At 38.3% G+C, this 17,609-nt stretch overlaps 1 protein-coding gene across 6 annotated transcripts in view; it reads right to left on the minus strand.

The window, feature by feature from the left end:
• Positions 1–17,609, minus strand: part of epha3 (eph receptor A3) — a 123,627-nt gene that overhangs the window by 50,368 nt on the left and 55,650 nt on the right. For all 6 annotated transcript variants that reach the window (XM_015361728.2, XM_015361726.2, XM_015361727.2 and 3 more), the window contains exon 4: positions 5,510–5,665. In XM_015361728.2, the coding sequence (XP_015217214.1) occupies positions 5,510–5,665 (156 nt within the window). The remainder of the gene's footprint in view (positions 1–5,509; positions 5,666–17,609) is intronic.

Here is a 17,609-nt window from a genome sequence, read left to right on the forward strand (position 1 = left end):
AATAATGTAGCAAATACCCCACACTTCTAATGAGTATTCTGATACTGGATTTTAAAATGTCAAGACTCGGTTACCTCTGTTACAGTGAATAACCCATCAGGAGTATTCACCGCTCTGGGAGGATTCGCACGTGAAAGAAAATGTGGAGGTACAATCCCAAATTTAAACTGGGTGTTGGGACTGAGGGGGGAGAAAAGGACTGAAGAAGAACCTCAAAACTGCATGCATAAAGTACTGTATATCAGTAGTGAACAGAGTTTACAAACTGTAGCTACAATAAGTAACTGTACACCTGTGTAACACAGTTACTTGATTTCACAGACTCTGGCTGTCATTTCTTTTTAGAAGAGATGAAAGCACCTTTCTATCACATTAGGAATGAACAAAAATGGCGCCATATGATATTTCTGTGCTCTGAGCTATTCGTCTTAGTGTTTCCATAAGTGATGTGGTTACAGCACTTAACAGATGTACTGCAGTCATACAATTAGGCCCTCTTGATTAGAATGTCAGTTTGTGGTCTAAATCTGGGGTTGGATAGCATTAGTCACCTCCTTGTATACTAGCACAAATGTAGGGAATCAAGTCTCTTCAGTCGCTACCAAATAATGTTTGACATAACCCTGAAATGTTTTGTTTCTAAACATTTTGTTGATTATTTGCACATTTTCGCATCATCATGCTTGGGGTAAAATTACACCTACTACTACCAATTAGTTGCACTGCTCTCTGAACTAAAAGTTAGGAGACTGCATAATCTGAAAGAAAATTTTCTTTTTGTCAGATCTGAAATTAATCATTTACACCTCCCAAGAGTCCCATTAAGGCTGGTCTCAGAAAAGGCGTCCACTCTCTCTTATCCTCAGCCAGGGCTAAGCACCACATTGCTGTCGATGAGAGACAAAGGCAGGCTGACAAACACTTCAGTGGGAATTAGCTTTATAAACCATGTAATCCACTGCTTAACCAAGAAAATGTTTTAGTATCCAATATTTCATTACTCTATTATGCACCCACAGTGCTCCGTGTTTTTCTAAGACAACAGAACAGTAAATCAAACTCTGGGCTGCACTGTTCAGCTTGGATCATGTCCTGAATGTTTAAGTGGGATCCTTGACTTGTTGGTTTGTCTGACTTCTATCCCTGCCCATGATAGCTCTGGAAGGAATCACTCAGAGAGTGAAAAGCGTCACATCAGTGTCCAGGTGAACACACTGTCCTCAATTCACCACAGGACTGAGACAAAGTCCTTTCTGTCAGCAAGACAATCTTCGCTAATTGGTAGATCTGCTATATCTGTTACGCTTAAACTTCAGGCTAAGCAGGGAGTCTTTTCTATTTCTGCAGTACAATGTTGGGGAGGGGATGGTAACCCACAAATCATTTTGTTTAATTATTTGTTTGACAAGGGTAGTTCTCTATGAATTCATTACTGAGACATCTCAAGCATACCCACACAAGAACATACGAGGTTGCAAGTAAAAAGAGGCTTTTCAGGTCATCTTATGTATTTGGTGGCTTGTAAGTACATGCCTTTTTACTTTTGAAATTTTAATTTTAATTTTTAATTTTATGCTGTGGGTAATAATAACAACAACACTATTCATTCATTTCAATTGAAACTTTTTTTCTCTGACCAAAACAGGTCAGCGAAACTGCTACCATATGACACCGGATGAAACACAGAAAGAAGTAGAGACAGCAATTTTGCCAAACACATTTCACCCTGATAAATATTCGCTGCAGAATATGACTTCAAAGCTTGACTGAATCCTGTTGAACACAGCTCTACAAAGGAATGCAACTCTGAGGCTTTGCACTCTGAAAAGACCTCTTCTGCAGTCATGCTCTAAAGTGCTACTTACATCAAATGCCAAATGTAGGTGTTTAAAGAAATGTGAATACAGAAATTCTGAAAAATGAGCTCAGAGGCTTCAATTCTAATTCAAGTTTAATTAGAATCCATACTAATTAAAATGCTACTACTGTACAATGCAGAGCTAATTGGGAGTAAAAATATTACTACTGTACTTGAGATTAGACAATAATTACCGGACTTAATCGCTATGATCGTGTGACTTCCTGTTTTATAATTGTTGTTATTATTGATTAATTATTATTAATATTATTGTAAATCTCAACCTTGGATATTTTATACACCATCAGGAATTACAATATACTGTATGTACTGTATGTTATGAGCATCACTGATTTACCTAAATCCTCCAGTGGTGTTTTACACTTAGCTCAGTGAGAAGACACCAGTTTTTCATTTACCAATCTTTTTCACATTGATCAGAATATTTGCTATTCTACTTTTAAGTGGAATGAAAGAAGTGAAACAATACAACGTCTAAAATTTTAGCTCAGAGATGTATTTCAAAATGGTTTTTTTAAACAGATATTCAATATTTTGTAGGAGTAAACTAACCTTGTCAGATGTTTATTTTGGACTGAAACAAAGAATGTTTTGGGGACAAAACACATATTGTAGACAAGGGCTCAATTATTACATTTTCTAAACTGATCTGATTTCCTACATGTACTTTGCACCAGGTCTCCGTGTTTCAGTTTCTTATTCATTACTGGACAGACTCAATTAATATGAAGAGCTTCTTTCTACTTGAGATGGAGTGCCGGATTCATTGAAAGATGTGTTCAGTGGTCAGTTCAAGTCAATGTGGCATCTTCTTATCACAGTGTTTATAGAACATTCCGTATTCCTGCATTTATTTTCATACCTTTACACAAGTGGCTCATGTCTCTATGCTGTACCATGCATTCACTCACTGCGCATTGTAATACTTTTTCCAATTTATAAATTTTCACAGATAAAATTTTTATATGCCTTTATATCCATGACACAGTCTATATTATTGGTCTTGCAGAATATGTATTAATATGAGCACTTGTAATCAAATTTAAGTTCTTTAGACTCAGCTAACTTTAACATGGATGCTTATGTGTTAATTGGTCTTAGCCATTTAAATGTAAAGCTTCATTTGCGATTATTAGGTGCCATTTTCTTTTCCTCATTAGTGGCCATTAACACATATATGGAACATTTAAAGATAGTCTTAAAAAAGTGCAAGTATAGTCTAGTAGCACTGAAAACAAAGACAGTGTTCAAAGATAGAAGTTGAAGAAAGTTAAAGGATAACAAATTCTGAATTAGATAGAAGATGTTAGATAGTAGATAATAGGTCTGTTGGTAAAAAGAGGTCAAATGCTGACCTGTTTGGTATTTTAGGAGAGAGGTGGGGAGGTATACAATGCCTCAGAGACTTGACATTTGTGGTCATTTTTTTAAACTAAGTAATAATAGAAGTCACAGTACGTTTGTAAACGTTAGCAGACTTGGTACATCTTGATTCATGGCCTAAAGCAAGCAAGCAAGTGGAGTGTGCTTAGAAAGGTCACACTTTGCAATCTGTATTCATAAGAGGGCAATGGAGGCCCTCCTTAATTAGAGGCATTGCATTAAATCCAGGCAAACTTAGACAGGACCTGACAAAATAGCAAATGTAACAGTGTGCTTGGAAAAGGAAGCTTTCCTATTCAAAGAAAGAATAGAACAAAAAGTAATACAAAAAAGTCCATCCAATAGCCAATTTGCCTGTATGCGTCTACAATAATCTGATATCACACTTAACATTTGGTATTGTCTTTATAGTGATTGTACCGTACTGACAAAACTGTTGGAATTCTTTGACAATTAAATATGAAAGGTTTGTAAAACAGCTCATAATGGAAGAGCCCCAGTTTCTGCCAATCTCCAGCTCTAAGATATTAATACAGGCTTCTAAATGAATATTTTCTGATTTTCATCCCACAAACACGTGTCCAAAATCTTTAATTTAACCAGACTTTAAGTTCCTGTCTTTCTCCTCGGCCATCCATCTGGTTAAGTGGACATCTCTCAAATCAAAAGGGTAAGAACTATAAAATCAATAAGGACTCTTTCTGTGATTGCATTATATGGGTTTGTCTGTATCCAGAGAACTTTTTTTCTCATTCATAATTACATACTGTATGTACTGATTTAAGGTCTTAAATCTTCACTGAAACCCATGCTGATGAGAAGGAATTTCTCTTAGGATGTTCTACAGTACAGTATATCACCTCTGTTTCCAACATATGAGAAATGATTAAGAAAAATCACAAGAGATTCCACCTTATGATCTGCTGTATTAGAATGAGTATGATATAGTCAATGTTCACAATCAGGAGAACTGAACACAATAAATAAAACATAATGCAACCTACTTTCTCATGAGAAAAAAGATAGAAAGGTGTACTGTATTGTGCACCTTTGGATTTACATCTTACATGGATGGCAAGGAAATCACTTTTTGATTTAGCACTCTTCACTGCTGCTGTATGATTCATTTTTGAATGAGCAAATAAAACGCTTTAACACTTTAAACATGTGACTGCACCAAACCATCAGCTTTTATTTCACTCAGCCTTGCAAAAGATACAACCACAGCCCTCATCTATTAATCAGGTCCGTGAATGCAACATAGGTTTTCAGCAGATTGAAATAATATGAATCAACGTTGATATCAGCACCAAGATTTATGTATATAGTATTTTGAAATGTTTGGCAGTTTTTCTTTGCATCTGTATGCCATCTGTGTTTCTCCTCTCACAGAGAGACTATGGCCTCAAACAAAGTCTATCAATGGCATAAGAATCAAGAATACTGAATGAGTAGAAAAAAACTGCAAACTTTTTGCAAGGCAGGAGATTTGTGTGACTTATACAAATTCAGAAGCACTGTTATTATAAACCCTTGGGGGAAATAGTATAATCTGTTTAAGAAAGCCAAAAAATAATCAAAGCAGCACTTTGATATGAGAGTTTAGATACATTTGCACATCTGAAAGTGAACTTTGGAGATCTGCAATTAAAGAAAAGCTGAATGCCTTTCCACTATATTTTACTGTATTATAGTATACCATCTTAGGTTTCAACATATGGAGTCAACTTGAAGGTACATTGTTGCTTGTATTTGTGCTTATTTCATTGCTTCTCACCATCACAGCTAAAGGTACAAGCATGAGACTTAGGGAAAAAAACGTGTCCTTGTTCTTTATGCATAGAATGCATTAATAAAGACTGTATGTCCTTTAGTTCTGATGTAGTGTGTGTCTAGTACACACACTTCCTGCCTGTGCTGGTTTTCAGTGAAAGTGCATTGGAGAAGGTGGTACAGAAACATGTACAGTAGTATGGACTTAACTTGTTTTATTTAATCAATATCAAATGTTTTAACCTGCTTTCCTAGAATTGTAAATTCATGAGGGAAAAATGTTTTTTGACTTGTTTGTTCTGCAGTCTCAGGACGTATGGTTAATGGACAGGCTTCAAAACAATGAGTTCCAAGCAGCGCTTCCCAGTTTGTAGAGAATGGAAAACATGCTATTTTATTCCTAAGTGTACTGTACATCTGTGCACGATCTGAGATGGGTGCTTCCAGGTGGGCGCGGTATTTCAGTGAACGTACTTGTGCAGGCCATGGAGGCAGGGTCCTTGTCAGACCGGTAGTAGTTCTTCTCACAACTGCAGTAGACCGCCCCCTCCTGGTGGCTGTAGCTGTGCGGAGGACACTTGGAACACTTCAGGTTATCCAATGAGGACTTGTAGAACCCAGGTCTGCAAGCTGCAAGATAGCAAGAGCCTGGATTTTAGTGGTGGAATTGACTTGTGGTTTCATGCAATGTTTGTTAATTGGTGCATTGCTACTCTGGAAGTTTGGAATGAATGATGCACATTTTCACATATGGTCTTTTTCACAAAAGGGATTCCCCCATTGTTAAACCGGCTGTTACTCCCATTTTTCTCTTTACCAGAAAGACATGAATTGATTAATTAGTTTACAATAACAAGCATAAACAGTGTGTTCATATACTATACAAGTAATTAAACCTAAGGCTTCTTTTCAATATTTTAGCTGCAGATTTGTTCAAACAACATTCAAGGAAAGATACAGTACTGTACATGAACTACAAAATGCATGCCCAAATTGTATGCATTGGCAGGCCACGTACAGTACTTCTGCCCATTCAAAGCTGCTTGCTTGCGTGTTTGCTCTGTGCAGGGGTCTCAGCCTCTCTGGGGGGGGGGCTGTCTGCTTTTCAGCATGAGCTCCAGCCTGGGACTGAGCTGATCTCTTGGCCTTTCACTGTACCGGGGGGACTGAGGAAGCAGTATTCCAAAGCCCTTGAGATATATAGCCGAGGCTGCCAAAGAACATTACATTAAAATAGATGCAATATGTAAACAGCAGCAAAGACTTTCACATCACGCAGTTATAAAGCTCCTTTATATTTTTATTTGGCTGGGTTGTATTTAGAAGGACTTACTTTCGTCCCCATTTTTACAGTTGGTCAAGCTAGGTGAAATACCTTGTTAAAAGGCAAAGCCGCAGTAGCTGGGTCTTACCCAGGGACTCGCACCCACAACCTTCTAGCTACATGGGCAGACTTCCTATCCACTGCTCCTCATGAGTGTCCATTGTTTACTTGTAAAGTATAACTGCATTGGGCACCTCTGTCCTCCTGTGCTTTGAAAGGAGTGAGAGAAATGCCCTAGAGTCTGTGAGTTGATTCTGGTGGCATGTTGTCTTTATGTACAAAACAAATCATGACAATAGCAGTTTTTCCTAGGAGGATGGAAGACCAAAAGCTGATTAAAGAGCAATGCGTGTGGTGGTGTCAAGTGAATATCACAATGCTGTGTGATATAATAGGAAATCAGGTTTAAATTAACCCGAATCTCAGGAGGCTCATGCTGCAACTGTAAGAAATGAAGCTGACAAATACCAGCTGCTATTATTACTGTATGATTCAGGAAATCAAATTCAGCCCCACATTTCCTTGGTAAAATGACTAACACCAAGCCCAAATGAAATAATCACATATGGAGCAGAACCTCAGTGATGATATCAAATGAGTCTCTCACTCTCATACAAGAAAATATTAGTTTTTTTTTCTTTTTTCACTACAAATAAAGTAAACTTCTTAGGCTCTGGCCACCCTTTGACCCTGTATTGGATAAAGTGGGTAGAAAATGGATGAATGGATAAACTAAACTTCTCAACAGGTATATTCTGTTCCTCTTTGGCATTTGATACAACATATTGGTACAATGTAAAAAGCATAATGTACAACCAAGGACCAAAGACATCTAGGAAGTGGATGTTTTCTATTATTACTTTAATTATTATTTTAGGATTGTTATTGTTTTTATTTTGTGGAAAGAGGAACAGAGAACTGAGTCTGAAACCTTGAAAGACTGAAGAAAGACATAATGTTAGAATATATAGTTTGGAACATAAATGAACTGTTAAAATAAACACACTACTGATACTTCATTTAGAATACCATGTTTAATTACAGTCATCATGTTACAGAAATTGTAACCAGTCCAGAGAAGGGATGCATTCCCGTGTTTTAAGGAATGTCCTACACTGACAAGCCACAAGAACTGAAATATTTTAGTCTTAAACAGAGAAGACTAGGAGGGGATCTGATTCAATATTTAAAAGCCAGACCAAGGAAACCTGTGAACTGGATAGGTTAACCCATTGTGTATCATCAGAATCAGTGAAACACAAACCAGTGGACTCAAATCGAAACTATGAGGAAGAGCATTGAAACCCAAGATTTGGAGGCACTGTGTTGCACAAAAGGGTGTGGGAATATGGAACAAACTCTGAATCAAAGCTGACAACCTGGCTAATTTCAAGAATTGTCTGGATGAGATCTTCCTCCAGGATCAATTACTGTAGCTACTACCAATCAAATGAACAAGATAAGCAAAATGGCCCACTCTTAATTTCCTTAAAATGCATATAACCAAATACAGACTTATACACTTTGAAATGTCCTACAAGTGAATGTCTCCCAATACTTATGATCACTTGAAATCACAGGGATGTTTACAAAGTTTGTTTGTTTTTCTCATAGGGTCAAATGTGTGCATAGAATTACCCAAAACGAAATGTATATTGTACTTTACTTATGTATGTTATTATGTTTTGTATTTGCATTTTTCACAGTGTAACTAACAGAATCTTAAGTACATTAAAGTTTACAAAGCAGGAAATGAATAAAAGGTTTCAATTTATTATGAAAGATTATATGTCACATTCCTTGGCTGAATTACACCTTCTTCACATTTCACCATTATTATTACAAATCCAGAGCAGCTCTTACGAGAACCTACACTTATCTAACAAAAGTGTCAGAATAATCACTGAAGAATGTTATTGATCAGCTCCTGATCAGACAATATCAAAGGAAGTCACAACACACAGAGAGGAATAGCTGAATTAATGTATTATATGCTTTTAGAAGGATGAACAAAGGCATTAATTCACTAGATCCTGTTCAACCTAATTGCTTCTGTAACAGAATCCTGACATACTCCAGAAATCCCCAATATGATGCACAGTTCAATTCTCCCTAGAGCACACAACAAAGCCCTGGTCAGACTTTAGTCAATATACTTGTAGGTAAGTGCAAAGCTTCTGCCATATGATATGAATGGTAATTTTAAAATCCATTTTTTTTCTGGTGCTACAACACACCAAAAATAAATTAAAAGCATTAATTTGTCAAATCAATAAGGCAGCGTCATAAAATACCTTCATCCATAATTAAAGTGTCTGCATTTTGTCTCATTCACTGCATGACCAGGACCAAAACTGATATTTTTGTCCACTCTTTGGCATTCCAGATATAAAGGTTTATCTACAGTACATTAAATCTGACAGTGCATCCCACGGAACTTTTAGAATTCATTAGAGCGAAGGCCTACAGTATCTCAACAACGAGTGCTCAAAAACAAGACAATGCCTGAACAATACCTTGGCTTCTTTAAGGGTTAAAGAGGAAATGAATAAATGATGGACCATACTGCCTTTTCTTCACTAACAAATGTTTATATTGACTACACGTTAACTCTTTTTATTAAGTAATCCTCGAGTTTTTTTCAGTGTCACTATAATGGGCTTTTTATGTCAGTGCAGTAACTGCAAATAACTAAATTGACTGCAGTGTATTTAATTAAGTATCTGCTAATGCCTGGCTCTTTCTCATAGCAGATGTGAAGACCTACTCCCCTGCTCTCAGCAATCAGCAAGGTTGTTGATGACACACATCAATGACTTTTGCTTTTTACAAGATTCTCATCACTGTTACAAATGGACTTATTCTATTATTATATAATAATACATTATTATTATTATTATTATTATTATTATTATATATTATAATTATTATTTTCACTGAATAATAATTCTGAAATTAAAACGATCAGAAACACAAAGTGAAGTTAATGCATACAATCTCGTGGTATTCTTCAGTATAAAAAAAGTAGTTTTTTGTGTTGGTTTTTTTTGTATGTGTTGTTTTCCTTGAAAGTTTTGCCAGTTGTGATTAACTTTATATTGTGTGCTTGTACTGTATCTGTGAGTAATCATCATTATACCCATAGTGCTTTAACATAACACAAGCCAAGATTTCAGAAATAAAAGCTGAAAAGAAAACACAAACAGCATTTTATAACTGTTATTGTCTTTTTATAGAAGTGAAGCTATGGAAATGTTTGGGAAGCAGAGGCAAAATTTGTCCCTGTCTTTGTGTTTAGAACACGTTTCAGCCACTTTAGGAGCAATAATGACAGTATAGGAAGCTAATACATAGAATTCATATGGACGCTTCTACTTCTTTTTAATGTAATTGTTTATTCATAATACACCATCCAAATACAATATAAATACTATACCTCCTATATAATACAACATCCTTAACTCCAGAGGAGCTATCAAACACAAATAAAAGCAAATGAAATGTTTGTGTCACATGAATCTCTAGTACTATATTAACTAAATACAGTAAGAGCTTTACAGTTTCCCTTTCTGGAAATTACAGTATGACCATCAGAACAAAGCAACAACAGAAACATAGGCTGGTGTATACTGTCTTTTCAGCCAGGATTCAGTGTAGAAAAATCTAAATCCAAAGCATTTTTGTAGTATCCTCAATTATTTGTTTATACCCACTACACAAGACTAGATGTTTTTTTAAATCTTGACACAGAGCTACAGAACCCCATCCAATCTCCGGTGGAGAATGAGGAACTACATCCAGACTCCTCTGACCAGCCCACCTTCAAGCCAATAATCTTTTAATACATGACAGACTGCACCACCCCATACCAGAGGTTCAGCATTGATTCGATGAGACGTATGTCAGTCACCGACAGTACCGCAAGACTACGTGCACCTGGTTGGCAGAAGGGGTTGCAAATTTGCTGAGACGGTCCTCGAATTCCACCCTGCCATCAGTGGCTGAATTGTACACCACACTGGGTGAATCCCCATCACAGTCTAAGTTAGCTAGTGACAAACCAAGACTCAAATCTGTGATCACAAGCTTAGACAGCGTTGTTATTAGTTGAGCCACAATGGCAACCCCTTCTGGAGCCACTTTCACAATGTGTTTGGACACATTAAAATCCAGTGTGTGTGCATTATGCAAAAGACAAAAGAGGGCTGCATTGACCCAAATTTGCTTCAGCACTGGACAGAATTTTCCTGTACCATACTGTAGCTGTCCAAAATTGAGCCAAAGTCCACAAGAGCTTGATCACGGGTACTGTGGCTTCATAGCCATACTGCACCACTTCCTAGAAAGTAGTGCATTCCACTACGCTAAAAGGCTGAGACCCTAACAGTGGAAGAATTAATCTCTAACCAGGCACCAGGAGCATTATATTACCATCACAGGCTAAGATGAGCCCTGTTACGTCAAGTCAATTTACTTCTGCTAGTGTCATTCCATGCTGTGGAGACTGCTTAAAATTGTACAGTATGTGCAGGAGGTATACTGAAAGTTACCCAAACCACGTTGAAGTTAACACTTCAAGAAAACGTTGCTCCTTCAGAGCAAGTGTTGAAAATATGGAGCCTTTTCCAGGTGTCAAACCGAAAAAAAACAAAAAACCTTTTTCCGAATGTTGTGTTTTCTTTCTTCTCTTTTCAGCATGGAATAAACCTATTATTTGTTCCTTTGCAGCCTATGCATGCTGACGCAGCTACCCACCTGAAGTGTTGAAGATACTGTAAGTATACTCCAGCTTAGAGTAAAAGAACACTGCTCTATAAATATGCTTTACAAATGGAACCATATATTGGATATTGCATTAATGCATTAAATATTAGCGATCTGTCTCGATCACCGGTCCATTTAAAACCACCGCCACTCAATAGTATACAGTAATATAGGGCACTTGCGATGAAACCTGATAGCACCTTGTTTTTTCCCCTTGTTTGCCCCAGTGTCCGCAGAGACCTGGAATTGCACGTGAAGGGGCTGACTTACTGTATCTCAGTGCTCATAAACAGCTGCACAGACACCCTAACAGGATGATCTAGGCGACGCAGCTCTGTGCCATTTCAAGTTAACGAGCCATTTTCTAACAGGTTAATTCATTACTGTGTCAGTGGAAAGAAACGGGCAGCGAGTGGGGAGTCCTCCACCTCATTTCAATGTGAATTCCGCTGAAAAGAGAAAACAAAGCTTTGGGGAGAAAGGGAGTGTTTAGTATTCAAGCGTGCAGCTCCTATTCACAGAGCAATATTGCCTGTTCCCCGCCGTAAACATAGACTAATGAGCTGAGACCAAGTGTTGACTAAACAAATTATTTCCTGGGCTTCTGCTGTTCAGGGGACCAGCTCAATCCCTTTCCTTTGCACAAGGTCAGAGGGACTTTTATTTTTTATTTCCTTGACTCGGAGTAAAATTAGATTTGATCAGCGCTCCTGCGGGGCTCTCATTCTTCACTGTTATAAATGGTAGACAAAGCTGCAAACTGGAGCCCCTGCTGGATTAGAATCCAGTGGAAATGGATATTAGCATTGTAATGTGCTGGGTGCTTTAGAGACTGTTTACAGCTCTGAACATGTGTTTCCTTCCTGCTTTCCTGCCTCATACAATAGAACTACTGTGCTTACACCTTCCTGACCCTCTAACACACATTTTATTATTCGTTTCTGTTTATGATCGAATTTCTTAATTAAGCTGGTCGGATACCAGAGCACGGGTGTTCCAAATCGGTGGTTCCAAGGCAGGGCAAAACCCGACTGAGATACTGGAATGGAAAATGAAATGTGACATACTGTTACCGCAGCATGTTTCAACTGAGGATGAGTAGCCTGACAACCAAACTGCGACACTATATCTTGTGGTAAATGACACTGCATTGTAGTGGCTCAGGTGTAATTCACACTCTGAATTGTACATTATGTTTCCAAACACAATGGTATTCTGCATTTGGTACATGTGATGGGGTAACTAATCCTTCTATCCATATATCCATTTCCTAATGGCTTTATCCAATTCAGGGTCACAGTGCACCTGGAGCCCATCCTGGCAAGCAACAGGTGAAAGACAGGATAAGCTCTGGACGGGACACCAATCCATTGCAGGATACATACTGTACATACAGTATGCAAAGACACACACTCACACCAGGGCCAATTTTCCCAGGAACTAATTAACCTACCAGAATGTCTTTGGACTGTCGGAGGCAACCAGAGCATCTGGAGGAAACCCACATGGAAAACATATTAACTTCAGGCAGACAGAAACTCGGATCTGAAACTGAACCCAGGGCACCAGCATTGCAAGACTAATGAAATGTGTAATATGATAAAAGAATCCAACAATGGAGGAAATATGCTTTTTTATTATCATTTGTGTTACACTCTAGCAGTGTCTTCACATTTTTATCATGGTTTTGCTTGGTTTCCCACTGTTTCAACATGCCTTCGCTGCACCTTAATATACTGGGGATTGCAAGTACTATAAAATACTGTGCAAAAAGTTTCATCAGCAATATTCACCATTGTATAGTATGGTTTATTCTGGGTTTGATATTGTGAAGTATAAAGGTACATAAATCACAACAGGAGATCATTTCACAGTCACCATAGGAGACCTGTGAGAAATATCCTGTAGAGTCATGGTTAAGGTGTGAACACACTATGACAGACTCACCAGGGCCATCTTTTGTGTGAGTTTTAAATGAAAGAGAACCAGAGCCTTATCTAGTGTTTAGTGTGCAATTCTAACAGGTTTGCCTACTGTATTGTATGTGATGCACTGCCACAGATATCACAAGATCGTCCCTCGCTGTTCAACTTCAGTGCACCCGTGGGTGCTCATCCAGGTCCTCCCCTTGCTGGAATTAAGACAGAATGCTAGCCGCGTCTCCTACCATCACTCTACAGATGGAAAAGTTCAAGGTCTGATATCGGGGGAAGGTAAATCCAGTATGAACTGAAATCGTGTCTGTTGTGCGCATTCCAAATCAGAGCACTGGACATGCCAGATCAAAGGCGGTCCCACTGCCTCACAAGTGTGTCTAATAAAACTGTACGGTTTCGCATTTCATGCAATTCCAAGAACCAATTCCTCTTGTAACAAATATCAACCCGTGCTGTAATTTCATTGACATAATATAGCATCTGTATACCAATTATATGGGCATTTGCTACTTAATCTCTGGTTTCAACAGTGTTCATTATAATTAGACGCAGTTACAAATTCATTCACTCCTGACAAGCACATCCTGTCAGTTGTTCAAAGACTGTGACCACCAAACATATTAATTATGAGCATGTGAACACAGAGCGATGCAAAATAACTAGATATACAGTATGTCTATATGTACAGTATCTGCATATATTTTAAGTTGGTGCATATAGAAAATAAATATCTCAAAGTCTGAATACGTGTACCTATATTTCACAAATTTAATCATCACAATGCTTACACTTAATGCTGGCAATTGTAAATAATGCAATAAATAAACTTAAGGACCCTGTTGAATGTATAATTTTGCAGCAGATGGAAGCTGCCATTAAAGATTATCTCTGATTTAATATGTCATAAATAATCTTTCAGAGAGCAATTGGCTCCAACAGAACAACACAGACACAGCAGTATTTCACTGTTTTCAGTGGGCAGCCAATTTATTAATACGTCTGATTTAATACAGGCACGCGACTTTATTAGCAGTGTTTAAATGCATACAGAGTGCTGGGGTGCACCTATAATTCTGAGATTCATCCAGTCGAGGCAGGGTTTGCAGTGCATAAATTCAATAATGTGCTGGAGCTGGTGTTTAACTTGTTTTAACCTTAAATAATTCTTCCCTGTCCTTACCTGACAACTCCCCATGCCCACACAGAGAAATGATAATTTCTCAGTGAGCAGAAATCTCCCTGCACCATTAGGCACTGTGATAGTGTTACTTCCTTTTATTAATGAACAGTAATTTGCATTCTGTAATGATATCTGTATTATAGGCACCTTTAAAAGCCTCACACATTGCTCAGTCTACCAGCCCTATTATCTACCTGAAGTATTTCTGTCTTCCAGGGTCACACAAGTATCACCTAACAAAATCTGAGCATCTCAGGATCCCAAAGGCCCACAGTCAAAACATTTTCATTTTCAAGCATCACAAAGGAAATTAATGTAATCTAATCTTAAATTGTTAATTGTTAAACCTGTGATATTGTATTAGATATGCTACTACCCAGTCCGAGCAAATTGTGAAAAGCAGAAAATGTGTCCTGGGGATGGTCATCACAGGTTGGTTGTCCAGAAGAGGGCGCTTTATAAAAAAAATCTGTCCATCACATCAGACTGTAGATGCAGACCCTATATCTTATACAGCCTAGTCACTCTGCACTCTATAAGAGGAATCACAATGTTAGTATAACGAATACACTATTTTCAAAGAAGCTGTTCTGTGCCTTTATCAAAGGAGAGGGACGAAACACAAATGCATCACAATAAATAAAGTTGCACTTCATTCACGTCTCTACAAAACACACCAAAAGTGTGGAAACAGCATCCGTCGCCTTACACTGCATGGGTGCACCCCCTCTCCTCTGCCTGTGTGATTCACATTTTCATGGCCACAGCCCTGTCTGTGCACTGAGGGAGAAGCAAAAATTCAGTGCCAGCAATTACCATCAGACAAGGGTGTTGCCGATTTGCACCCAGAAACAGCATAGAGAAGGAATGTTTTCTGATGGTGCAAATAAATAAGTTGTAATAGACAGTCACTTAGTGACTTGGTAGTAAGCTAAACCATTAACACTGACAGGACAGGTCATGCAGCAGAACAGCTGAGACAGTGCAGTGTCTTTATCAATCAGCTTGATGCCAATTACTCTGCTCAAGCTTCCAACCAAGTTGGACCAAAGAGTAAACCCACTAAACACCGCTGTCAAATATTACTCTCCTATATGTCATGCTAATTTAACACTGAGACTGACTGTGAGGTGAGGTGATATTGTGGTGTGCACAGCTCCTTAAATTTCTACTGAACTGTTATCAAGACAATTTAAATGAGTCATATCCAACATGCAGGAGATCGTGTTTAAAACTTTATTCACTTTTCAATGTCCTTATGAGATTTACCACGCTGTGGAAAGCTTTTTATGCACAATAGCAATCTGCAAGAAAGACTCATTTGCTGGTTAGGAAAATGAAAAGAGGATTTTTTGACTGAGGCCATTTAACAATGAAGTCCTCCTTATCACTGCAGAAAACCTACAAAGTATTCTTTCAGTTTTCCCATGATTGTACCACGTTTATATCACTTTGTTTTGCCACAGGTTCCCATTTGTCTTAGCTTCACCATACTGCTCTGTGCTCTGAAGCAATTTCACTAAGCTGCTGTACAATTTACTGTAGTTTTACAACTGTATGACAAAGCACAGTAGGACTCTGTCAGGGTAAATCTGTTGTGTTGCCACTCGGTGTATTAAGCAGTGTAATACAACTTCCCGGTCCACAGTAAATGAGGGATGCACAGCTGTCGCTAAGCTCAGGGCTATAAAACACTGCCGAGATTCCCCTCTCAGTGGAGATCTGGCAGGCTAAACAGCTGAGGACCCATGCTGGCAGGCAGCTGTGCCTGGCACCTTGCACGGGCACTCTTCTGCAGAGCTGTCACCTTCGGGCTCCAGACAGTGGTTAGAGTTATTGCGCCGAGGCTGTGCTTGCAGCAGCACAGACAGTTGTGAGCCGTATGTTTCCTTAGTACTTCCCGTCAGCACATGTCAGAAAGCAGACCGGGGGCTGAGGTTTGGAGACCAGTGTCTTTGAGAACTCCCCATTTTCTTTTTCCGTCAGCTTTAAAGCCGGCTGGCTGAGTTCACAAAAGTAAAAGGTCAACAGATGCATGGAGGTATTTTTAGCAGAGCTTTTTGTTAAGATAATTAGGGATCTAAATCCATTAAATAGTCTTCAGATGTGTCTGCACCACCTAGATTATGCATTTCTGATCATGTTTTGCATTACTAAAAGCACATACTCTGTAACAAGTCACGCAAAAGCTTATCATTGCCAATTTAATATAAAGGAGTAAACATAAAGGCACACTCATCTACTTTCTCTGCATATACTATTTACAGTACTGGATTTATTTCAAAGATGCAAGTTACATTTGCATTTATCACTCAACATTCCTTTGGAGACGTTATCTAGACCGCGCAGCCAAAATCAATCAAACCTGCCAAGCTTGCAAGCAAGTCACCGTCATTAATTAGATTCCTTCGCTATTATCATTGCCACGCCCATATAGTATTGTACAAAATGTATTCATTTCAGACAAGGGCACAACAATGAGAGGGCAATGAGTTGTTCGCCACCTATTACTCCACTGTGGCATTTTTACAACCCATTCCTTTCCCCAATCTGTTCGCCTTGTCTAAACCCACTGAAGGACCACACGGAAGTCTCTACCACTGATAAATCCCAGCCACCTTCAAAGAAAGGAAGAGGTCAGGCAGGGGTTCCATTATTGTTTTTGAATACTTTAACAATGGGTAGACTGTCAGACTTGGGCATGACTGATAAGCAAGGTATTATTTCCTCAGGGGGGCTCTGCAAAACACCAGAAATAAAGCCATTATGATCGTAAGGACCCACTTCTGGCTACTGTGAAAGGCAACGACCATCACTATAAAGCTCGATTCATATCAGCATATCCACCGCATACCGAACTGGGATTCATCCCTTCTCATATTTATTAAAACGTGTCATTGCAAAACCATGGGGGAAGCCTGGCTGCTAAGCAGTAGTGAACTACTGTATCTTCCCTGTGTTACCACTTCCCACTATGCAATTTGGTCAATGCTGACCGTAATGCATACAAGTCAAATGCCAAATGCCACAGTCAAATGTGGCACCAGGGAAGTCTCGACTGTATTGAAAACCTCAACCTACAGTCTATTTCAATATTCAGAAAGGAGAATTCTGAATAATAAACATAATAAATATATTGAGAATTATGTCTTTCATGTTGAAAACAGAAAAGCCTAAAAAAAAACACATTTTTGCATTAAAAAATGTGTTAAGTCCCTATTTCAAGAAACCAAAATGTATCGCATTCTAGATATCAAGCCTACTTGTTAGCCCTTTCGAAGTTACAAAATACAATTTAATTCTGGTGCTGTAAAAAAAAATCTATTATAATTTAACTCATGTAAATTAATGTTCTTGATATGCATTTAA

This window comes from Lepisosteus oculatus, chromosome 13, assembly GCF_040954835.1.
Source record: "Lepisosteus oculatus isolate fLepOcu1 chromosome 13, fLepOcu1.hap2, whole genome shotgun sequence".
NCBI lineage: Eukaryota > Metazoa > Chordata > Actinopteri > Semionotiformes > Lepisosteidae > Lepisosteus > Lepisosteus oculatus.